This window comes from Podarcis melisellensis, assembly GCF_964234715.1.
Source record: "Podarcis melisellensis genome assembly, chromosome: 10".
Classification (NCBI taxonomy): Eukaryota; Metazoa; Chordata; class Lepidosauria; order Squamata; family Lacertidae; genus Podarcis; species Podarcis melisellensis.
Window position 1 is genome coordinate 18,064,669 of NC_138542.1, and position 26,159 is coordinate 18,090,827.

General features: G+C 44.2%; 1 protein-coding gene across 4 annotated transcripts in view; it reads left to right on the forward strand.

Moving 5' to 3' along the window:
* The window catches only part of GRM8 (glutamate metabotropic receptor 8), a 540,291-nt gene extending 534,361 nt beyond the window's left edge, over positions 1-5,930 (forward strand). For all 4 annotated transcript variants that reach the window (XM_081928839.1, XM_081928841.1, XM_081928842.1 and 1 more), the window contains one exon: positions 5,735-5,930. Coding sequence is in view for 1 of the 4 variants with exons in the window: in XM_081928841.1 (XP_081784967.1) it covers positions 5,735-5,784 (50 nt within the window). In the remaining 3 variants the exon portion in view is untranslated. The remainder of the gene's footprint in view (positions 1-5,734) is intronic.
* Positions 5,931-26,159: the final 20,229 nt, after the last annotated feature.

Here is a 26,159-nt window from a genome sequence, read left to right on the forward strand (position 1 = left end):
ACTGGTCCTATATGGGCCAGAAAAAAAAAACCCAGGGAAGTCCCCAAATAGGAGTTCCATCACAGAAGGAAAAAGGAAAAAGGAAAGAGGGGAAGGGGATCAAGTTGATTCCAAGCCAAAGGTCAGGGGGAACAACTCTGTCTTACATGCCCTGCAGAAAGAAATCAGATCCTGCAAGGCCCTGGTCTCATAAGACAGAGCATTCCACCAGGCCGGAGCCAGTGCTGAAAAGGCCCTGGCTCTGGTTGAGGCTAATCGGACTTCCTTAGGGCCCAGGACATCTAGGGTGTTGCTATTTATGGACCTTAAGGTCCTCTGCGGGGCATACCGGGAGAGGCGGTCCTGTATGGATGGAGGCAGCAGGGCTCTAGGATCCTGTCAGAGCATTGCGCCCCTTTTCCTAAACTGGGGGAAAAAATCCCAGGCTGGGGGAAGGAGAGGGTCTGAGAGCCCTCAATCCACCTTCCCAAAGCCCATTCCTAAGCTGGCCAAACGCTTCCAGGGCCTGGGGAAGGAGGCACGATGCTCTGATGGGGTTTGAGAGCCCTCCTGCCTCCTTCCCACCACAAAATATGGTAGTGCTGCTGCTTACCATTGCGTTTTGCCGGTGGGGGGGGAGCAATGGCTAAAGAGAGAATGGAGTTGGCAACAGCAGATCTTGAAGTTTGCTCTTGTTCCTTCAATGGCTGCATGGCAGGGAGAAATGTAGGATGTGTACACTATGGTGGAAGCAGCCGTACCTTCCAGACATTTGGATGCTGTGGAAGAATTACAGACACCAAAGATAAACAAGGGAACTAGCAATGCTTGGCAAAGGATTTTTATCTTCATTATTATTATTCATCAAAATAATGGCCACTGTTTTATTTTGTGGGGGGAGCCACCCTCAAAGCAGTTTGCTTTTTAAAAGAAAAGGCAATCGGAAACCCAACAATATTGATCAGTTAATCACAATGCGCTTGCTAATCATTAAGCTTTCTTGATTCCATATGCCAGTATGGGAAGGTAAAAATGTCTCGGTTTCTCTCAGAAATGTCTCAGAGGCCCAGAATGAATACAAAGGAAAAGAGACCGCCTGTCAGTGTTGAACACCCCCTGAATATGCTCCATCCTTATTAAGCTTTTTTTTAAAGGCTTGGGTTTATTTTATTTTTATTTAAAAAAATTATATGAGTGTTTCTGCAAACCTTACGATTGCCCCAAGTTTTCTAAAAGCCTTCCTGTTGTGTGTGAATGGTGCTGTTTTGGTTTCATGAGGACCAACACTCAGAGAGCGAGTTACCTATCTACATGCTAGATGGGAGTGGCTGAATCTAGTATAAGCACTCTCTAAATGTGATTTCTGAGTGACAACTGGAAGCAAACCTATTCCATCCAGTAGCTTGATGAGCAGCAAAGTGTTTTTGTGTTTTACTGTAGTCTTATCTTGGCTTCAGCCCCAAAACATTGATATGATTTTAAAGCTCATCTTCAGTGCCTGCCTGCAGGGTGTTGATCCTCGTTGTTTACTGCTTGAGAAGCAGGAAGATTAGAAAAGGCAACACATCCCCATTCTCGGGAGTCCCCCCCCCCCCTTCATGGTGTAATTGAGCTGTCTTGGCTGAAAGACAGGCAACTCAGAATTGGCGCTTGCTTTTTTCAAAAGTCATCCTGTAGCTATTAGACCATCTTAACTTTACTCCCTGCTGCCAAAATAATTTGCGGAAACTTTTTAGAGGCACCAGCACACTTATCGCTGAGTTTCTTGAAAGCTGCTCTTTGAAACCAGCTAGCTGTAATAGTACTCAGAATACCATCTAGAAAATATTCCTTCTTGCTAACAGTTGGCGACCCTCAGGTCTCAAATTACTTTTGCAGTGGCAGTCACAGCATTGTGCGGCAATGACATCATTTGCGATGACGGGGCGAGGGGAAGCGTGGTGCCGTGGAGGGAATGAAACTCAACAGTCAGGTTGAGAACATGTCTATAGTGGAATATGATCTCAATGGGGTATGATAGCATTGGGGCTTAGTTGCACATAGGTGTGCTTAAGCAGACTTCTAGGTTCAGTTCCTGACTCTGTCGTGATTCTCGCGACCTAAAGGGCACAACAGCACTTTTACAATGCATTTTTATAATGTAGTGCATTTTGAAATTGCTTTGAAACTCAGTGTTTCTCCCTGAGCAGTGATGATTATGATATAAACTCATCTAGCTCTAAACCCTGGATCAGTTGTTCAACTGGTCCCTTGCTCTTCCCAGCCCACATGCTAACTATTTGCTAAAGAGGCCTTTTAAGTTCCATCAGGGAGCAACACTGTGAGAGTACTGTTGCCTTCATGTCTTGCTTGTGGGGGAATCCAATAACAGGAAGCAGGGTTCTGGACTCAATGGGTCTGACCCAGCTGGACTCCTTATCTTCTTAATTTTCATCAGCCCTGAAGCAGTTAGCATTGGGGCCCACAAGACCACTTGGGCCCAACAGTTGCTCCACTGCCTGTGGTTGTAGCATGGGGGGGGGGAGCTGCCATAGTGATTGCCCCGGGCACATTTTTCTTGGGAGGGGGGACGCTGCTCACACCACCCTCCCTGAACCAGCCCTGTGATGTTTTGCGAGGCTGGACTCTGATCAGATCCCAGCCTCGCAAAGTGGCCTGTGGAGGGCCTGTGAGCACCCCATGCACCCTTCGATCCCAGCTCCTTGAGGACAAGGCTGGGATCAAAGGTTCTCATGTCGCCCTCCCCAAACTGCTTTGTGAGGCTGGGATTATTCCAAACTCATGAGGATCCTTGCTTTCTTCATAGTATTGTTATCATTGTCGGAACAGTGACAACAGGTAAATGCTCCAAAAAGGTTAGGCTAAGGTTTTCTTTTCTTTTCTTAGAGTTTTCAAGCAGTTAGTAGGTGAAATAGCAAGGTGCAGGGTGCAGAACTAATTAACAGTTATGGTTGCATCCAATGAGCCCTAGCTTCAAACTGGGCCTGTGATTTTCTTGTGTATAAAATGGCCAACATGTTTAACGTGTTCTAGTAGTAGTTTCATTCTGTTAGAAATCTGGCCTGACCTGCTGTGGTGTCTGACTGATTAAGCAGGGGACTCCATTCATACACTCTTATTTACAGCAGTTTTCTAGGATAAGTCATCAATTAACCTGAAATTGAAATATCCACCCTTTTCTGCTGCATTTGCCAGAGTGAAACCTCCTCCTTAATGCAAAATTCTCTTTGCAAATGTAAAGCTTTACATGAATTGTTCAAACATCAGTGCATACAAACATTACATTTTATGAATATTAAACTTATATCTTTAACAGACACCCTGTGTATTTTAAGTGTAGATGAGCTATATTATACCATGAAAGTCGAACCTGTGGTCATGTTAGCTAGGGCTGGTGTAGTATAGTGAAATCTGGCAGGCTACAAGTTAGTCACTCCTGTACAATATATAAAGTTCTCAATTCACTGACTGCAATCGTAGGGTGCTATTCAACTAATCTTTACTCAAAGCAGAGTCACTCAAATTAAGGAACATTACTAAGTTAGCTCCATGGGTCTATTCTTGAGTAAAACTTCGTTACCACCCCTATTACCCACTTGCTAGGGAGACAGCCTGATTATTGAAATGCCTGCTTTCAATTCAAGAGAGCTGCATGTCATTTTGATTTGTCTTTATATTATTCCAAAGGACTAAACGGATCTTTTAAAAGTCTGTTAGTTCCTCGAGTTTATTGTGCCAAATATACAGCCATCTCTGGTCACCTATGCTTGCCAAGTGTGATTCGTATTTCAACTGTGAATTGCCCACAGTCTTTAAAACCAAGATACCAGCTGCTGAGGCTTTCAAATCCCCAAACAGAAGCAGTAAGCTCATTATAGTAAATTGTGGATGATGCTTGAGAAGATGTTCATGAAATAAAGAGAGAAGAGGAAAGCTGGGTACACTGGTAGTCAGTGTTTTCTTCATCTCCCTTTTAAAACCGCGAAATGAAATTGACAAGAATGTGAGCAACTTTTCAGATATCACACACAAATTCTTAGGAGTACTGTTAATTTAGGCTCATTACTACCCTAAGAAGCCATAGGCTCAGGAGGACTTGTTACATCTTTTTTTAAATAACATTTTAAATGGAAAGACTGAACACAAGCAGTGCAGAAAATTTCCTTCATTGGGTAAGTGGAGTTAAACTAAGTTTTCTGAAAAATCCCAAGATGGAGAAATTTCTCTATAATTTTCAGGAGAAGGTTGCTGCTTACCTCACATATACTTTATAATGTGGCGAAGTGCTTTCCAATTTTTCTTGCTTTTTAACTATTTAAAAATGTCCTGCACTGATTGCAGTTGTGCACCGTTTTCTGCAAAGCTCCCTGCTGGCTGCTTCTGGGAGTACCCTGAGATATTCATTCTGGTTCTCTCGGTTTCTCATTTTTCCAATCTTGAATTCAATTCTCCAAATTTCTGCAGTGGTGTGCTTTTCTCTATTTGATCTTCATCAAAATTAATCATCATCTTTGTGCAACTCTTTCCTATGAAATACGTTTTTATATGCTGTTTTGACTACATATTTTTGCACGCAATTTCCCCTAATATAATGCATTTTTGTATACAGTGATACCTCAGGTTAAGTACTTAATTCGTTCTGAAGGTCCATTCTTAACCTGAAACTGTTCTTAACCTGAAGCACCATTTTAGCTAATGGGGCCTCCCGCTGCCACTGCGCCACCGGAGCATGATTTCTGTTCTCATCCTGAAGAAAGTTCTTAACTCGAGATACTATTTCTGGGTTAGCAGAGTCTGTAACCTGAAGCGTATGTAACCTGAGGTACCAATGTACAATATTCATTTTGGGGTACACTTTTCCCTAATGCATACTTTTTTTGTAAACCGCTTTGAGTTTTGCTTTTTTTTTTACAGTATATAAACTTTATGAAATAAATTAAATAATAAAATATTTGTGAGCCTTGGCTGGAGAATTGCAGCACAAAACTCAGATAAGTACGAATTTTTAAAGATGGCCGTTTTTCAGTTCTTACATTTGGACAGTGTGAATTTGAAAGATTTGCATTTAAATGGCAAATGAATCAAATTTCTCCTCCAACCCTAATTGGGAGTAATGTCAAATCCCATAGCTCTCAAGCCATTCCACGGAGTATGGCTGGAGGGAAGCAGAATGAGGCTCTCTCTCCCCATAGATTCCCTACTGGTGGAACTTCCTGAGATGAACCAGGTCACTTCTGGAAGATCTGTTCAGGTGGAAGTGGTCATCAGGGTGCTGTGTTGCCATCTTCCTGATGGGGTGCTACTGCCACTTACCAAGGCAATGTGGTCAGGATACTAGCAGGAGTGCTGGTTTGGCTCCACCCATGTGGCTGCCACACATTGCTACATCCTTGACTTCACCACCACCCTGCCCCACCACTCCACCACCACAGTAACCAGCCCTGACACCACTGTTGGGAATGCCCCACAATGCTAGGTGTATTTGGTTCAAGTACTGTGTTGAAATGGGTTTGCGTGATGCCCTTTGCTGAGACCAGAATGTCTTTGTGATCCCTGAGCTTGAGCAAAAAGAACAACCTGTCTGCTGTGTCTGTCAGCAGCCCTGGTTAACGCCCATGCCTAATTCTGTTCGGTTTCTTTGAAGACATGGCACATCACCAGCACGAAACATTTCACAGGGTTGTTAAGCTTCTTTCCGTATCCATAAGAAGGGCTTTTCTCTGTTTGGCTGATCTTTGCTTGTTTTTGCCCGCAGCTTCCTCCAGCAAGACGACTTATGTCAGCTACAGCAATCATGGAAACTGAGTGAGGAAACCAAACATACCTGAAGACTTGCAGGATGCGAACTTAAGAACAACGTTGACTATAGCATCATGAGAACTCAGCCTTTGAGATGTCTCTAGACCATAGTCTAAACTGTAAAAGGACAACGACTAACCTTGAGCCCAAAGCAGGAGGGGCGGGTGGGTTGGGAGAGAAATCGCCCAGAAATATATTATATGACTGTGTGTCAAATGTCCAAACTGTTTACTCATGAAAGAAGGTGAATCACAAAAGGAAAACAAAAAATGTTAGCTTGTGAAAAAAAAATGCTGTTGAAATAAAAAAAAAAAACCATGTCTGATGTTCTACTTGTAAGTACTTTTTTGTGATTGTGAGAATTTCCATTCCCGTTCCACACTTGTTCAACTTGTATAAGAAGATGAAGTTTGTTCCTTGTGAAGATGGCTGACTGAATTGAAGCCCTGCGTTGTGCTAATGATAAATGCAATGGTTGACGCATGCAAATTTTTATACAAAATAATTTATTTCTATTAATAAAGGAATGTTTTGCAAATGTTGAGACTTGTTTCGTTGCCATTTTGAGGGCTGCGTTCAAATGCCTGGTGTGAATTCCCCCCCCCCCTGCAGTGAAGGGGATAGATATTGTGTGCTAGGGAAATTGCAGCTGTAATGTGGGAGACTGTAGAATCAGGTGGGATTCTTGGGATGGTATGCACAAACATGCTTGGTATAGGGCAATAGGTGAAATAAGTTCACTGGTCAATTGCCCCAGTGTCCCTAGAAGCTGTTGGCTGGAGATGGATGCTATAATCTGTGAAGAGCTGGAAGAGATCACACTTTGCTTCCTTGAAGGATAACAATAATCCTTTCCCGCCTGGTCCCACCCCTTCCAAAAAAGAGTTAGGGTGGAAACCTCATCTGCCACCTGCCTAAAGGGCAAGCGGGCTCCCCTCAGACACACTGTGCTCTGTGTGACAACTTGGGGAGCGAGGTAACTGAGTGCATATAGGTACAAGCTGCTCCCACTCTCTTACCTCTTTTTGGTGGTTGCACCCATCAACAGTTCCTCTTTCGTGGTGCGGCTATGGTGGTGACCTTTGGGCATAGTAGAAATTTTGGTCAGCCCGGAAGACTGGTGTTTGTCAACTACTCCACACTGCATGGAACTGGATGGTGGTCTGCTAAATAGTAGATTGGTTAAACTGGTTACTTTGGCAGGCAGGGAAGAAGTAGGTCAGCTGAGCAGGTGGTGATGGGCAGCTCCTGGGTTTCAGGACCCAGTGGTGGGAATTAGGGCCATCTTACCTCCTCATCCCCTTGGAGTTGAGGCATGCAGGAATGCCTCCCTCCTCTCCCTCAGAGCAGGAAGAATTGGTTCTACCCATCCTTGCGGGAACTGACTAACTGCACAAAAAGGTAAAGGACCCCTGACAATTAAGTTCAGTCACAGACAACTCTGGGGTTGCAGCGCTCATCTCACTTTACAGGCCGAGGGAGCCTGCGTTTGTCCGCAGACAGTTTTTCCGGGTCATGTGGCCAGCATGACTAAGCCACTTCTGGCACAACGGAACCCTGAAACCAGAGCAGCGCTTGGAAATGCCGTTTACCTTCCTGCCAGAGAGGTACCCCTTTATCTACTTGCACTTTTTGGCTTGCTTTCAAACTGCTAGGTTGGCAGGAGCTGGGAACAAGCAATGGGAGCTCACCCTGTCATGGGGATTCAAACCGCCGACCTTCTGATCAGCAAGCCCAGGAGGCTCAATGGTTTAGACCACAGTGCCACCCACGTCCCTCGACCACTTGCATACCTGTAGGCATTTGCCTGAAATTTGGTTATCTAGCTCCTGCACTGATAGCTTTTCCTCTGCTGGTTCTCTTTATGTTTACATGGGCCAAAGTGAGCTATAGTTCAACTAGCTACTGGTATCAGTGCTTTTAATTCAGCTCTCAGCCACAAAGAAAGGAAAGGAAGCACACAACTTTTATTGCTGAAGTTAATATGGAAGGAGGGGTGGAACCCAACCACAACCACCCTTACTACTATAAACTACTCCAAAGGTAAAGGTAAAGGTACCCCTGCCCGTACGGGCCAGTCGTGTCTGACTCTAGGGTTGTACGCCCATCTCACTTAAGAGGCCAGGGGCCAGCACTGTCTGGAGACACTTCTGGGTCACGTGGCCAGTATGACGAAGCTGCTCTGGCGAGCCAGCACCAGTGCAGCACACAGAAACGCCTTTTACCTTCCTGCTATAAAGCGGTACCTATTTATCTACTTGCACTTAGGGGTGCTTTCGAACTGCTAGGTGGGCAGGAGCTGGGACCGAAAGACGGGAGCTCACCCCGCCGCGGGGATTCGAACCGCCGACCATGCAATAGGCAAGTCCTAGGCACTGAGGTTTTACCCACAGCGCCACCCGCGTCCCCACCTACTTCAAAAGGTAGGTGCAAATCCAGGTTGTTTGTGAAACTGATCTAATTGTAAATCCCCCAAAGCCAGCAAAACAGATCAACAAATTATTTCAACAGGGAGGCAGAGACAGAGAATGACTTTCAGCCTAGAAGTCCTTCATTTTACTGCCTCCCTCCTTGTCTGTATTGATATAGGATTAAGATCAAGGAGATACAGAGTTGCTGGAAATATTTGGATTGGCATAGAGGCTGTCAGTGTGTGCTTTGGGATATTAGACACTTTTTTTCCTGCCATCTATAAAATGAATGAAAAATAATCCAATTCACTTATTTCCAAGCTAGGCTGTATTTAGGCTACAATCCTATACCCACTTATTTGGAAGAAAGCCCAAGTGCACTCAATGAGACTTCCTTCTAAGTAGACATTGACAGGATTGTGCTGTCAGTCTTGAATGTATGGATACCCTGATAGGCTGGTAATCATATACTGAACCCAGTGTCGTCATACTAAGCAGATGCACAAAGTCCTAGATGTTTCCAGAGACTTAAGCCAAGCAGCCACAAGATAACTGTTCATCAAAACTAAGAATACATCTTTTAAATAACCAAATTAACCAATACAGGTGTAGCATTAATGAACTATCATAAAAAGAATATGTCAAGCCTCTTCTGCATTCAGAGTAGAACTTCACACTCCACACAACCAAATAATAATATACAATGGCGGTACAGCAATAGAGGCACCTTAAATTCAAAAAAGTAGATGTCCAGGAAGCACACACAAAATTCACTAAAAATACCCCACCTGTTTGGATGAGTGTGTCTGTAGTATCTAGAATTCTAAAAATACTCATCTCCATTCAGTGTGGCCTAGAACTGTCCCTGACTATTCACATGTGATCAAAGCTTTCCCAGGAATCCCCCCCACACACACACAGCAAACAAACATGTTACCATTTTTCTTTCCTAGTTCTGCACAAAGATGTTTGTAGCAACTGCTTTCTTTTTGCTCTGGCAACTTTTACAAGACTTATTCTCAGTGCTTTTTTAATAGGAAGGAAGGAAGGAAGGAACGTGCCGGTACTCACCATGAAGTTGTTACACTTTTAACATTTAAGGGGAAAGGTCCTGGTACTGTGTACTTTTGAGTACCCCAGAAAAAAAGCACTGCTTATTGCTGAATAGATCCCAAGCAAAAAAGGGATCACGCAGAATCATGACGCTATGTTGTCAGTCCAAGCTGGCTACGTAATAATGTTACTCAGGCCAGCTGAGAGTAAGGGCAATTGAATGGTAGTGAAAGAACACAGGTGATGTATGAGGGTTTGCCCTCAGTCTGAATGAACAAATATTTTCACCATCTAGTGCTTATAAATTGCAGAAGGTTGAAAGTCTATTTACAAAAAGTAATCCCTGTTCCTTTTGGCATAAATCTACTGGATACTCTGTCATATCTTGTGTTTATAAATTCCTTCTCTGGCAACGTAGCTACTGCCCTCAATTGCCAGTTCCCTGAGACTGAATTGCTCGTGGGGCTCTCCATCATTCAAACTCTCTACCATCACTGGTATTCAAAAATTTTTGATATTCCAGACAATTCTTCCCAGGTTTTCACCATAAAATGTGGGCAACTTAAGCAGACAAAAGCCAGTCAACTCAGATTTCTCTTGGGTCTCCAGCTGGCCCTGCCTGCCCCAATTTCCCCTAAGCTGTCTTCTCCTTCTACTGAGCCTGCTTCCCATTATCCATCTTGAGGGAACAGGTGCCATGAGTGTATTTAGAACAGGCTCAACCTTGGCCCTCCAAATGTTTTGAGACTACAATTCCCATCATCCCTGACCACTGGTCCTGCTAGCTAGGGATGTTTGGAAGCTGTGGCTGGATGGTTACGTGGGAGCCGGTTGAAGTTAGACCCTTCGAAGACAGAGGTCCTTTGGCTGGGACGGGATGATATGGGATTGGGGGGCAACTCCCATCTCTTGCGGAGGTGCAATTAGTGCCAGCACCATCTGTTAAGAGTTTGGGTGTAATCTTCAACACCCCCCTTTCCATGGAGGCACAGATTGCAGCTATAACAAAGGCAGCGTTTTTCCATCTCCGCCAAGCTAAGCAGCTGGCTTCTTACCTCTCTCGCCCTGACCTAGCCACTGTGACCCACGTGATGGTCACCTCCAGACTGGATTATTGTAACTCGCTCTACGTGGGTCTGCCCTTGAGACTGACCCAGAAACTCCAGCGGGTGCAGAATGCCGCAGCGAGACTCCTTACTGGGTCCTCGCTGCATGATCACATTCATCCGGTGCTATACCAGCTGCACTGGCTCCCGATGGAGTACAGGATCAAGTTTAAGGTGGTGGTTTTAACCTTTAAAGCCCTATACGGCCTAGGACCCTCGTACCTACGGGACTGCCTCTCCTGGTAGGTCCCACAGAGGAACTTACGGTTTTCAAACAAAAACATCTTGAAGGTCCCAGGCCACCGAGAGGTTAGGCTGGCCTCAACTAGAGCCAGGGCTTTTTCAGCTGTGGCTCCGAACTGGTGGAACACTCTGTCACAAGAGACTAGGACCCTGCGGGACTTGACATCTTTCCGCAGGGCCTGCAAGACAGAGATGTTCCACCAGACCTTTGGCCAGGGCACAGCCTGACTCCCTCCTTTGGCAATCCTCACAGAACTCTAGCCCAATGGTTGCCATTAATCTGATTTGAATTAATTTTATAATGAATTGATTTTAGAATGTTGTACTATTTTATTATTGTTAGCTGCCCTGAGCCCGGCTTCGGCTGGGGAGGGCGGGATATAAATAAAATTATTATTATTATTATTATTATTATTATTATTATTATTATTATTATTATCATGGGAGTTGTAGGCCAAAAACATCTGAGGTTGAGGAAGCCTGACTTAGAAAGACACTTATTTAGAATTAGAAGGTGGCTTATGTTGTGCGGTTCTCTTCATTACTTTCACAGGTGTCTTGGGAAAAGCTTTGCCAGCTTCCAAGGCAAAAGCAGGCATGGGGAAGTGGATGACTACCACCTGCCAGCATCACCCAGGCTTCTGCCTGGCAACTTCATTCCTGATTCCAGCCTGCCAACTTCCATTGGATTCCATACATGAATGTCCACCAGTTCATCCATACATCCTGGGCTTGAATGAATGGCAATGCATCTGGACACAAAGCCACAATCTGAAAGATTTGTGAGACCGCTGTGTTAAAACGGTTTAAGCTTTTATTAAGCAACTCACTACCATTTTGCACTTCAATAGCTTAAAAACAATGACAAATAGCTACCCAAGGTATTGTTATGAACCCAAGCATAGAAATGTCTGGAGACATTATTTCCGAACCTTCCACTATGCAAGACTTATTGAATCAGAATGCATTCACCTTGTTTGTTTATATGTATCCCTCATTTCGCAATCTAGATGAGAAAGCCGTGGACGCTGTGTGATGTGGGGGCACCAAATGCCTGTTTTATTGTGTTCCATCACTGTGATCTGATTTTAAAGTGCACATATATGACAGGCGTATTTCGCTATCGTGCTGGACATTAAGTTAGAAAGATTGCTTGATGTGGTACCATATTTGCAAATAAGATGCATGCCAGGGGGCAGATTAAGAACAACAAGTAGGGATCTGCATACATCAAGCTCTTCAAAATTGAATGTGGCAAAACTTAATCATGGCCCTGGCATTAGCCTTGTTTCCTTGGGCTGCAGTCTGAAACTCTGGAAATCCAATTCTCAGCTCTGTAGTTGCCCTGACTTCACAAGAGCTACAAAGGATAATTGATGGGGTCAGGCTATTATTATTCTTTTTCAAGAAATTATATAGGGAAGTATTCAAGGGAGTTCTCCCTCTCTCTCACTCTCTCTCTCTGCCTTCAGGTTTGCTCTTAAGAGTGAATAACAACAAACACAGGAAAGGAAATTTACAGTAAGCAGAGAAAGCTAGAGTTAGATGAATGGAATGGGTTGCAGCAGTAGTGTTAGTATCAGTGAGGATATTTGAAAACCAGCCATGGATTAAGGCTGCAATGCTATACACACTTACCTGGGAGTTGGTCCCACCAAACTCAGTGGCACATATTGTCTGAGGTACCATGAGAGTCACAATCGAGTCTGGAAGAGAACACAATTCATGTTGGGAATAGTGCACAGATCAGTGCACCTGTATGAATATACAAGGACAACTCAGATCTAGTGGTATGCACTTGTTTTAAAACCAACCACAAATCAGGCTAAACCTAAGTCCTATTGAAACAAAGGAGGTTTTAGTCAGTCACCCCAGTTTTCCCAATCATGTACAACAGTGGCATGCAGTGAACTTTTTCATGGGGGAACAGTTAGGGCCAGAGGCACCAGCTTGTGAAGGCAATTGCAACAACAACACCACCATATTATGGTCATAGACCAGCATAAGGAGAGAGGGGTATAATCATGTTTTAAAAACCTAATAGGAGTTAAAAACAGATATATATATATATATATATATATATATATATATATATATATATATGCTTTCGTAGATTTTCACGGGTACAGGAATGAAGGTTTTGGTGTCCTCGGGTGTCTTCCCGTGTAAAAGTTGGGGTGTCTAGGCGACGTTTCGACGAGGTCTCACTCGTCATCTTCAGGCTGGTGCTTTCGGCTTCTTGTTACTGGAACAGAGCAGGATCTCAGTGTTTGAGTTCCTATAAATACTGTTGAGGGGGTGTGGTGTATAGCCTCCAATGTTCTGGGCAGAGAGGAAGTTCCCAGGCTAGTGTGCCTTTTCTTCTTTTGTTCCTTAATTACTTGAGGGATATCTTGAGTGATTTCTTGAGTGATATCCTGAGTACCACTTAGGTGGGTCATTAGGTGTGGATTAGTTGCTAAAGTCTTTGTGTCTTGACCTCTTGAACTTTGTGAAGAGTTTTTCTGAGAAGATGGCTGTACTGCACTTAGTTGTGCTCTGGCTTGGCTTCGTGTATAGGGGCGAGCTGTGGTTTTGTGGCCTGTGTCAGCCAGATCTGTGTAGGGATTGCAGGGGGGTGCAGCATCCGGAGGTGCCACCATGGTTTGGCTACTGGATGGTGTCTGTAATTTATCTGTGGAGAGGGTCTGGGTTTGGGTCTGGTGTGGTTGATTGGTGATGGCGTTCTGTGTGCCTCTGGATCTGGTGTCAGTTTTTGTGGGGAGGGCTAATTTCCAGATGTCTGGCAAGCGGGATGTGTCGTCACGCTTGTTCATGTTGTGAGGGTGTTTCTCTATCTCGATGGCTTCCATGATTATTCTCTTGTGGTGATGTTCCATGTTAAAGAGCAATTTGGAATCTGCAAAATTAATTTCGTGTCCTGTTTCTTTCATGTGTTGGAAAAGAGAGGAAGTTTTTTCTTCTTTTTTGACGGCATTCTTGTGTTCTGCGATACGTGCATTTATTCGTCTGTTTGTTTGTCCAATGTACGTGGCTGGGCAGACTTTGCAGGGTATTTCATAGACCCCTTGGTTTTCCAACTGGATTTTATCCTTGGGGTTTCTGAGGATATTGGCTATTTTTTGGTTGGTGCAAAAGGCTGTTTTGATATTGTGTTTATGGAGGATTTTGCTAATTTTATCTGTAGTGCCCTTGATATAAGGAAGGAGGGCCATGCCATTGTTTTCTTCTGTGTCTTGGTTTTTGGGGGGTGTTTCTTTTTGGATTAGCTTCGTAACCCTGTTTTGCTGGTATCCATTGGCAATTAACACATTTGAGAGATTCTGTAACTCAGTTGTCAAGTGGTCTTTGTCAGCCAGGCGTTTGGTTCTGGAGATGAGAGTCTTGGCTACGGAGTTTATTTGTGCAGGGTGGTGGTGTGATTGTGCATGTAAGTAGCGGTTGGTGTTTGTTTTTTTCCGGTAGATAGAAATTAATTTTGCAGATTCCAAATTGCTCTTTAACATGGAACATCACCACAAGAGAATAATCATGGAAGCCATCGAGATAGAGAAACACCCTCACAACATGAACAAGCGTGACGACACATCCCGCTTGCCAGACATCTGGAAATTAGCCCTCCCCACAAAAACTGACACCAGATCCAGAGGCACACAGAACGCCATCACCAATCAACCACACCAGACCCAAACCCAGACCCTCTCCACAGATAAATTACAGACACCATCCAGTAGCCAAACCATGGTGGCACCTCCGGATGCTGCACCCCCCTGCAATCCCTACACAGATCTGGCTGACACAGGCCACAAAACCACAGCTCGCCCCTATACACGAAGCCAAGCCAGAGCACAACTAAGTGCAGTACAGCCATCTTCTCAGAAAAACTCTTCACAAAGTTCAAGAGGTCAAGACACAAAGACTTTAGCAACTAATCCACACCTAATGACCCACCTAAGTGGTACTCAGGATATCACTCAAGAAATCACTCAAGATATCTCTCAAGTAATTAAGGAACAAAAGAAGAAAAGGCACACTAGCCTGGGAACTTCCTCTCTGCCCAGAACATTGGAGGCTATACACCACACCCCCTCAACAGTATTTATAGGAACTCAAACACTGAGATCCTGCTCTGTTCCAGTAACAAGAAGCCGAAAGCACCAGCCTGAAGATGACGAGTGAGACCTCGTCGAAACGTCGCCTAGACACCCCAACTTTTACACGGGAAGACACCCGAGGACACCAAAACCTGCATATATATATATATATATATATATATATATATATATATATGCATAAGAATCCAAAAGACGCTAAGAAAGTCTAAAACAAGGGCTAGGAACATGAGACAAGCGTGAAAGAGTGCAAAAGGCTAGTATATATAAGATCACAGCTATCAGGCTACAGAAAAGGGACATGGGTGGCGCTGTGGTCTAAACCACTGAGCCTCTTGGGCTTGCCAATCATAAAGTCAGCAGTTCGAATCCCTGCAATGGGGTGAGCTCGGTCCCAGCTCCTGCCAACCTAGCAGTTTGAAAGCACACCAAAAAAAGAGAGGTGTAAGTAGATAAAGAGGTACCGCTCTGGCAGGAAGGTAAACGCCATTTCCATGCGCTGCTCTGGTTTCAGTGTTCGTTGCGCCAGAAGCAGCTTAGTCATGCTGGCCACGTGACCCAGAAAAACTGTCTGCGGACAAACACCGGCTCCCTAGGCCTGTAAAGTGAGATGAGCGCTGCAACCCCAGAGTCATCTGCAACTGGACTTAACTGTCAGGGGTCCTTTACCTTTACCTTTTTATCAGTCTACAGTGCACGCTCATTATATCTGATTTGTGGCACAGGTCATCATCTGATGAATTTTGAGCACTGCTGTGCAGAATCTGGCAACATTGTATGTTGCAGCAGGATTGGTATCTGAAAGCAGCAGGGAGGTATAGAATTGTCCAGTGCACCATGGGTACTTATGCAGTAATGGTAAGATGAGGCTCGTACGAATGTTTCTCTAATAAAGACACTGGCGAAGCACATGCTCAGTTGCTTCTATTTGTCCAGAGTCACAGGCGGATTGCCTCTCCAGATAAGCAATCTCTCTGCATTGTGAGGGCAATTGTGGGTGATATCGCAACACCTTGACATTGCACATGTGAGCATTGCACCCACCTCCATGAGCCAGGCAGAAGTTGACCAGGCTTTGGGAAAGCGGCGCTAGGTCTCTGACAGCATGCTGGAGCCCACCCGCCTCCTTCCTAAAGCTGAGCGGGCCCTGGGCCCTGTCAGAGTATCATTCCTCCCTCCCTAAGCTGGGTGAACGCTTCCTGGGCTTTGAAGAGGAGGCACCAGGGAAATATTTATAGGGAGTACAGTGGTACCTCAAGTTAAGTACTTAATTCGTTCTGGAGGTCTGTTCTTAACCTGAAACTGATCTTAACCTGAAGCACCACTTTAGCTAATGGGGCCTCCTGCTGCCACTGCGCTGCTGGAGCACGATTTCTGTTCTCATCCTGGAGCAAAGTTCTTAACCCAAGGTAATATTTCTGGGTTAGCGGAGTCTGTAACCTGAAGCGTATGTAACCCAAGGAACCACTGTAGTCTATTTTCTCCAACCCACTGACTGTAGAACTTATTTTCTCTTGACTGGGGTAATAATGTTTTCTGGGTTCAGCGCCACTGGTTTTTTGAAAGAGAGAGAGAGAGAAAGTTTTTGGTCTTCTTTCCTTCCCTTTTTATTTTTCCCATTTCAGACTTTGGAATCTGCATCGCTTATGGAATATCCGAGCAGTAAAGGAGTATTTGCCTTTTCCATGAAGCAAGGGTATTTTATGCTGAGCCCTCCTAGTAGTCCAACAACACAGGAGTTGTCCAACCACTCCCATCATCCCTGAACATTGACCACAATGACTGAGGCTGATGGTAGTTCTGGTCCAAGAACCTCTGTAGGGTACCATGTTGAGTACCCATGCCATGAAATAGGTATGCGGGTGATGTTTCTGTTTAACAATGGGAAGACCAATACTAAATGAGACATCTGATCTTCTGCCAAAGAAATCATCTGAGAAATTAAGAGCGCAATTAGCCTGGGTCCAGAGAAATCAGTTGTGCAAGAAATATACAGATGTCTCAGTACATAAAGCATCTCTGCAAAATTCTTCGTCAGAACTATGAATTTTGTAACAATATGGGGCTTTTTAGGCATTACATTTCCAATGGAAGGTATCAAAACCATCTGACAATATAAGCATATCTAAAACATGTTCATATACGAAATAATTCAAGATCCAAGACTGATGCAGATTGGGATAAAAAATATTTTTGTGCTCCTCAATCAGCAAAGAAGAAACTGAACCAAATACCTGATTTGTTGGCATGTTGAGTGTGATAGCAGGTGGTTAGCTGCAAGGAGTATGCTTTTTTCAGAAGGTGGCACACAGAAATAAAAAGACAAGCAGAAGGGTCCCCTGAAGCCAAAATCAACAATGTTGGCAAATTGGGCAAGATTCACAACATTTGGTTTCTCATAATCAGATGTAAGATATCGTTTTTGGGAGGGGGTCAGAACTCACATGATATACAGCAAAGTATGTAAAGAGCTTTTAATTGCAAACACTTGTGAAAATAAAAGAGAGGAGAATATAAGACGGAAAACAGTCTGGCATCACCCCAACAGCTCCTTTTCCTCAGTTCTGCCTGAGAAACGTAATGACTCATGAAACAGGTACTGCGGCTGACAAATTGACTGAAGTTTAACCATGACAAGAAAACAAAGGAAAAAACAGAAAGAAAGTGAAGAAAACAGTTTGGAGCAGTTTGGACTTCCATCTAGATTAAAAATGGCACTTGACGGTATTCAAATGTAGACCAAAACCTACTCCTCACTCTCAGGAAACAGCACGCCAATATATGCAGAGGGATCCAAATCAGCACAGTTTGGAACAGTTTGTTCCATTATTTGGATTCAAAATGGTGTCTGACAGTATTAAAACATAGGCCAAAACCCACTTTTCCATCTTGGGAACTGTTATGTCAAATTGGGTGACAATATCTTCAGGGACATCCAAATTGGTGAATTTTCCATCTTCCATCTTGATTCAAAATGGCTTCCTACAGCATTCAAACATAGAAAAAAACTAGACCTTCCCCCTCAGGAATTTTTATGCCAAATTAGGTGACCATATTTCAACAGGTGTTTAAATGCACAGAGAACAGAAAGATAGAGAAGACAGATAAACAAACATATTTCCAATATATATATATATTAGAGGCACATATATATTCCAATATATATATTAGAGGCACAACACAGAAGCAAGCAACAATTTATTTTAGACTGGAATAAATAGCTATAAATTGAGTGTAAGGCAAATGAGTTCCAGAAACTTCTAAATATTCATTTTTTTTAGAGAGAGAGGACCTGGAGGTTTCTGGTTTTGACTGAACCGTTCATGTTTGTAGTGTATTGGTATTCCCTGTGAAAGTCTAGAGACTATGAGCTCCTGTCAGGCTTTTTATTTAGTAACATCTGGCAACCCTTTCAGAGTCACCAGGGAGAGTGTCCTCAGTTGAAATTATCACCACCTGCTGTGAGGTAGAGAATATATCTTTCCTAGGTGATTCTTTTTTATTTATTGTGCAGCATACATTATTAATTATAAACTGAATTTCCCCAACACAAATTGATATTTTTTTTCTTTTCTTTTTTAATTTTATGAAACCCTTTATGGCTGCTAGGCGTTTTTTTTTAAAGTCATCCACTGATCATATTTTTTAGCATCTATTCAACTAGAATAAACAAATGAAAATATCTAAAAGTAACATCACTGGGATGCAACACATGGTAGCTGCTGTACTTCTCTGGATGAAGTGATTCCTTTCTCATCCATCCCAACATATTTTGTGGGTAATTGATCTGAAAATTGCTAGCACGACAACCAAATCAAGAAGCCTCTTAGTTGGTTGAAGCTGAATCAAGCTGTTTCATGAAGTACTAGCCGGGGTCTATACTGAACCTTATGGTTGGTTGACTATGTAAAGTAACACAAGTCAGTATACTGATACTAAAGTATTTACAGTGGTACCTCGGGTTACATACGCTTCAGGTTACATATGCTTCTGGTTACAGACTCCGCTAACCCAGAAATAGTATCTCGGGTTAAGAACTTTGCTTCAGGATGAGAACAGAAATTGTGCTCCAGTGGCACGGCGGCAGCGGGAGGCCCCATTAGCTAAAGTGGTGCTTCAGGTTAAGAAGAGTTTCAGGTTAAGAACGGATCTCCGGAACGAATTAAGTACTTAACCTGAGGTACCACTGTACTAATATTTATTTATTTAGTGTTTTCTTGATGGAATCACAGGCATTGGAGGTGAGGGTTTTTGTCTACTTCTCCCAGTGTCCCATATTCACATTCTCAGAAGTAGAGAATGAAGTCATGTATTGGTAAAAGATCTACAGAAATGTTTATTTTTTTAAAAAAATAATTAAAAACCCCCCCAAAAACCTAGCTGTCATACATCTACTATATACCATATTTTTCACTCCATAGGGTGCACTGGACCATAGGGCGCACCTATTTTTTAGGGGGGGGGAATAAAGCCTGCATTCACTCCATAGGACGCACACACATTTCCCCTTCATTTTTGGAGGGGGAAAAGTGCATCCTATAGAGCGAAAAATACGGTAACTTCACACAGCCCGAGGACTAAAAATTGGCCGCTGTTTCTTTAATGCTAAAAGAAATAAGTAAGCACAAGTCAGCAGTCTACAAATGACTCATGCAACCTTTCACCAAATTGTACCTGTATGTATAGAGTGGTCAATGTTAGCATTGGGTGTTGGGTTGGTTGGATGGTAGAAAGCTGGTTGCGTTTGGTGTGTGTAAAAAGCTGTCGGTCGTGGTTGGAGAATAATAATTAATAATAATAATAATAATTTATTATTTGTACCCCGCCCATCTGGCTGGGTTTCCCCAGCCACTCTGGGCGGCTTCCAACAGAAATGAAAAATACACTAAAATGTCACATATTAAAAACTTCCCTGAACAGGGCTGCCTTCAGATGTCTTCTGAATGTCAAGTAGTTGTCCATCGCCTTGACATCCGGTGGGAGGGCATTCCACAGGGCGGGCGCCACCACCGAGAAGGCCCTCTGCCTGGTTCCCTGCAACTTGGCCTCTCGCAGGGAGGGAACCGCCAGAAGGCCCTCGGAGCTGGACCTCAGTGTCCGGGCAGAACGATGGGGGAGAAGACGCTCCTTCAGATATACTGGACCGAGGCCATTTAGGGCTTTAAAGGTCAGCACCAACACTTTGAATTGTGCTCGGAAACGTACTGGGAGCCAATGTAGGTCTTTCAAGACCGGTGTTATATGGTCTCGGCGGCCGCTCCCAGCCACCAGTCTAGCTGCCGCATTCTGGATTAGTTGTAGTTTCCGGGTCACCTTCAAAGGTAGCCCCACGTAGAGCGCATTGCAGTAGTCCAAGCGGGAGATAACCAGAGCATGTACCACTCTGGCAAGACAGTCCGCAGGCAGATAGGGTCTCAGCCTACGTACCAGATGGAGCTGGTAAACAGCTGCCCTGGATACAGATTTGACCTGTGCCTCCATGGACAGCTGTGAGTCCAAAATGACTCCCAGGCTGCGCACCTGGTCCTGCAGGGGCACAGTTACCCCATTCAGGACCAGGGAATCCTCCACACCTGCCCGCCTCCTGTCCCCCAAAAACAGTACTTCTGTCTTGTCAGGATTCAACCTCAATCTGTTAGCCGCCATCCATCCTCCAACCGCTTCCAGACACTCACACAGGACCTTTACCGCCTTCACTGGTTCTGATTTAAAAGAGAGGTAGAGCTGGGTATCATCTGCATACTGATGAACACCCAGCCCAAACCTCCTGATGATCCCTCCCAGCGGCTGCATGTAGATGTTGAAAAGCATGGGGGAGAGGACAGAACCCTGAGGCACCCCACAAGTGAGCGGCCAGGGGTCTGAACACTCATCCCCCACCACCACTTTCTGAACACGGCCCAGGAGGAAGGAGCGGAACCACTGTATGACAGTGCCCCCAGCTCCCAGCCCCTCAAGATGGTTCAGAAGGATGTCATGGTCGATGGTATCAAACGCCGCTGAGAGATCCAGCAGAACTAGGAAACAGCTCTCACCTTTGTCCCTAGCCCGCCGGAGATCATCAACCAGTGCGACCAAGGCAGTTTCAGTCCCATGATGAGGCCTGAATCCCGACTGGAAGGGATCCAAATGGTCCGCTTCTTCCAGGCGTGCCTGGAGTTGTTCAGCAACCACTCACTCAATCATCTTGCCCAAGAATGGAAGGTTTGAGACTGGGCGATAATTGGCCATCGTGGCCGCATCTAAAGATGGTTTTTTAAGAAGCGGTTTGATAACCGCCTCTTTCAGCGGGTCTGGGAAGGCTCCCTCACGGAGGGAAGCATTCACCACCCCACGAAGCCCATCGCCCAGTCCTTCCCGGCTAGCTTTTATAAGCCAGGATGGGCAAGGATCCAGGAGACAGGTGGTTGGCTTCACTCGTCCAAGCAGCCTGTCCACATCCTCGGAGGTAACAGATTGAAATTGATCCCACACAACTTGACCAGACAGGACTCTAGCACTCTCCCGCCCTGGCCCTGCTCCCACGGTGGAGTCTACTTCTTCCCGAATCTGAGCGATTTTATCTGCAAAAAAATTTGCAAAATCATTGCAGGAGAACATGTGGCCCGTACTGGGCCCCGATGTTACAGGTGGTTCCGCTAAATTGTGAACCACCTGAAAGAGTCTCCTGCTGCTGTTTTCTGCAGATGCAATAGAGGCGGTGAAGAAAGTCTTCTTCGCCGTCGCTATCGCCACTTGGTAGGCTCGACGTTGAGCTCTAACCCGTGTCCGGTCAGATTCAGAATGAGTTATCCGCCACCGGCGCTCTAGCCGTCTCAACGATTGTTTCATTGCCCTCAGATCTGTGGAAAACCACGGGGCTCTCCGGGCTTCATGCAATCGGAGAGAGCGCTTCGGAGCCAAACAGTCAATAGCCCTGGTTAACTCCGCATTCCAGCGGGCCACCAGGGAATCGGCTGAAAGGCCATCAACATGGGATAAAGCATCCCCTACCACTCTCTGGAAACCATTTGGATCCATTAAGTGGCGGGGGCGGACCATCCGAATCGGTCCCACCTCCCTGCAGAGGGGATGGGTCGCAGAGAAGACTTTTTAAGAATAAAAGCAGCAATACTCTGCAAGAATACACTTTCTCAAAGACCCTTTTGTGGCAACTAAGGTCTGAGGACAAGGCAAAGAAGTAAAAAAGGAGGTCAGAACCTTTGCGTTCTTCAAACACTGACAAATTCTGAGCTTTAGTGAATGCTATCAGAGTATATTGAGCAGTCTTGCTACTCAGGAGATAAAGTGGGCAGATCCTTTTGATGGGAATGGAAGGGTTAAGGGCTTTTGAGAAGGAATCTGAGCCTGAAGACAGATGTGAGGTGAACACAAACTTGTGGCATGTTGAAGCATCAGTTGCAGGGCAGCAAATGTGTGTAAACTTGGGGTTCACAATTGGCATTCAATGCTTTGCAAATACTTGCGGTTTTTTATAGTGTTTCATTCAAGCTGTGTGCTGCTAATGTACTGGAGGTAAGAAACTGATGTCCTATCAACCCCTTTGCCCCATTAATAGTACTGTATTGGCTTTCAAACATTCTGGGGGCATAGACAGGATTAAGGGACTTCTCCACAGGAGAAGATAAACCCTGCAGGTGGAATAGCTCTGACTTTAAAAGCCTATTAAATGGAGATGTTATTCTCACAGTCTGCATCTGTACTGGATTTTATTTTTTAATAAATAAATAAATTACTGTACTTTTCCACGTATAAGACTAGGTTTCCCCCCTTAAAAATCATGCAAAAAAGTGGTGGTCGTCTTATACATGGGTAGCGCTTTGGGTGTAGGTTTGATTGGTTGCTGCCATGGCTGTCAGCGGCTATTGTGCGTGTTATTGGTTGCTGTGTCAATGGTTGTTGTTGATTGGCTGATGCTGCAGCAATTGGGCGGGCAGTTGGCAGCTTCTGCTGGTGAGGGAACAGATGGGAGGGGGATTTTGTGATGCCCGGGTTGATTTTCAGCATTCCCCCCGAAAAAATGCTCAACAACTTTGAGCAATCCTCCGCAAAAAAAGCTCAACCTCTTTTTGCCATCTTCCCCATTTTCTGAAATTTCAGTCCCCCAAAATAGGGGGTGACTTATACATTGGGGCGTCTTATAGATGGAAAAGTACGGTATTTATATAAGGAATATTTATATATACTTTAAGGTAAGGTGCTTTTTTGCATATTAAATGGTCTTAGATGTGTTTTCATTGTTAGATTGCTCCAGGATGTTTTATAGGAAAGGATTCATAAACGGAATCGAACAAATAATAACCAGAGCTTGAAACTGGTCATTGAACTTCGGAAAGGACCAAGGAGTCAGAGCAGATCAGAATCATTACCAGGCAACTATCATTCTTACTCACAAACTCTGTGGGTTTTGTGAAAATAAACTCAGATCAGCTCTATGTTCCAGATAGTTCCTTGTAAAAGAAGCTATGAAGTTCTCAGTCCGGGATGTGGAAATTCATGGATATATGTGATGCCACATGGCAGGCATTTGAAGGCTCAGAAAAGGTTGCTTTGACACCTGGCCTCTATTTATTTTCAACTGGCTCTACATGCCTCTAGTAACTCACCAGTAAGGGAGGGGAATCTCTTTTTTCTTATTGCCAAATGCTAATTTCTTCATTTCATAGTCACCACCGTTATCTGACAATGCAAAACAAGTTGCAGTCATTTTGATATACAGAGGTTATCATTCCTTGTGTGGATTTTCATCTGTCACTATCATCTCTCCTGTGACACTGAACCGAGAATGACAGGATGATTAGTTTTATCTAAAATTCAGGGTATTTTTCTCCGAATGGCAGCTATGAAGTGCACAATTTGCAAGATAAAATAACAAAAATGTGATTATTTCAAATGCCTGGCTGCTAGTAGTTTATTGCCTAAAGCAGGGAATGTTTTGGACAGATGCCCTGAAAGTATATTCTGGAGATATAGCTTAGAATGATGGTGATTCAGAAAAGAAAGAAAGAAAGAGAGAAAGCTAGCTCTTAATTCCTTCCAACAGGCAGGATACGTAAGAAGGAGGTAGAGTAACAGCAACAACCACTTATTAGGGAAGTGCTCGCAGGAGAGTTTAATTTGATATTATGACAGTGTTAATTACCTTATCAGTGGGGAAAGACCTTGTGTTCAGTGGCTTTTATACTGTGTTCTGAGGAATTCTAATATCCCATTGAAGCTTATCAGCGACCCTCAGGGAGCAGATCATTAATGCAACCAAACTTCCCTGAACTGCAGTGAGCCCATTGCTACCAACTAGGATGGCCCGGTAAAAAAAGGAAAAGAGAGAGGACAGTACTTCTGCACTTTTAGGGGTTGTACAGAAGATGGAAAGGGACGCGGGTGGTGCTGTGGGTTAAACCACAGAGCCTAGGACTTGCCGATCAGAAGGTTGGCGGTTCGAATCCCCACGACAGGGTGAGCTCCCATTGCTCGGTCCCTGCTCATGCCAACCTAGCCGGCTCCCTCAGCCAATAAAGCAAGATGATCGCTGCAACCCCAGAGTCGGTCACGACTGGACCTAATGGTCAGGGGTCCCTTTACCTTTACTTTACAGAAGATGGAATATCAGCTCGTGTGTCTTGTTGTGTCGCACAACTCTTCTGCACAACTATTAAAGGGGCAGGAGTCTTGTCCTCTTTTGCATCTGTCCACCCTGCTTCCAAGCTTATGTAGTCTAGCTCTTAAGAGAGTTTTAAATTATGTTCTAGGCCTGTGGTCTTCAGCCTTTTCAGTCTCTGAACTTATCTTTAACCCAGCACACAATATATATACAAGGTATGACCAGAAAGTTCGTTGAATGGTCACAGAAATCAGACAGAGAGAAATATTCGAACATAGACCTTACAAAGTAGCCCCCCTCTGATACAATGCACCGTTGACAACATTCGTAGAACTGTTGGAAACCTCTGGAGAAGTCCTCTTTTCATACTGCGTTCAATTCCCTCATCACAGCAGCTTGGACATGCGAAATGTTGGAAAATCTGTGCCCTTTCAGGGCAGATTTCAGCTCTGGAAAAAGAAAGAAATCCAGTGGGGCCAGATCGGGAGAATATGGAGGGTGGGACAACTCAGTAACCTCAGTAACGATTTCATGTGGAATATCCAATTCTTCCACCATCATTCAGATGGACAAACACAGATTCTACGTCAACAACTCACAAACTCTGTCAATATTTGCCACAGTTCTGCTCGTCGACAGTCTGCCACACTGAGGATCATCTTCAATGGTTTGCCGCCCTTCACGGAAATGCTTAAACCACTCACACACTGTCTTTCAAATTATAGCTTCATCTCCGTACACAATTGTGAGCATTTTGTGGGTTTCCGATACCGATTGTATGTTCAAATATTTCTCACTGTCCTATTTCTGTGACCATTCAACGAACTTTCCAGACACATCTTGTATATTTTTCATGTGTTTATTCTCCTCTCCCCATTCCATTTTTCTCCACTTTGGCTATGTCCACACCATACATTTAAAGCACTATCACACATACATAAATTAAAAAGCCATACCATCCTGGAATTAATCCTGGAAACTGTAGTAGTTGGTTAAGGGTACTGAGAGATCTTAGGGGACCCCTAGTCCCCTCATGAAGGTACAATTCCCAGAGTTACCTGGGTAGAGCGATTGGTGGTTAAACCAGCTTTGTGAGGGGAATATAGGTCTCCTAACAATTCTCAGCTACAATTCCTAGGATTTGGGGGGGGGGGGCTTAACTGTTTACAGTGGCATGATAGTGTTTTGGATGTATGGTGCAGATTCAGCATTTTTCTGTTCTTTTTTCTTACTCCTTGTCCTTTCTCTCAAAACCAGAATTCAATATATACCTGGTTCACAATTTCTGTAGTGCCATGGATCAATCTAACAGGAGATCCAGAGCTCTGCAGGAAATGAGAATACACACTAGAAAATGCCCCCGGGATCCTCTGCAGCAGCTGTGATATAGAAGCAGGCATTCCTCAGCAGAGAAGGAGACAGAGAAAGAATTCCTAGAAGGTGGTAAAGCTGCTCAATTGTTTAAACGTGAAATTGCGGAACAGTTCGGTTTTTTCTTTCAAACAAGTTTTTGGAAAGGAACAAATAGCTTTTTCATTTGAAAATGAATGTATGATTCAGGTTCTCCCTTGGCAACATATTCCACCAACTTCACTGGGTTCCAGGGTTGATACACTCACCCTGCATTCTTGAAAATGGTCTGCTAGAAGGATTGTGAGTGTTAGGATTCAGAAGCCTGAGGCTGCAATCCTATACACATGTACCTCAAAGTAGCGATGGCCACCAACTTGAATGGCTTTCATGAATAATATTCATGAAGAGTAAGTCTATCAGTGAGTACTAGTTACGGTGGCTATAGTACCCATAGTATCAGAGGCTGCATGCTTCTCAATTCTAGCTGCTGGGCATCACAGAT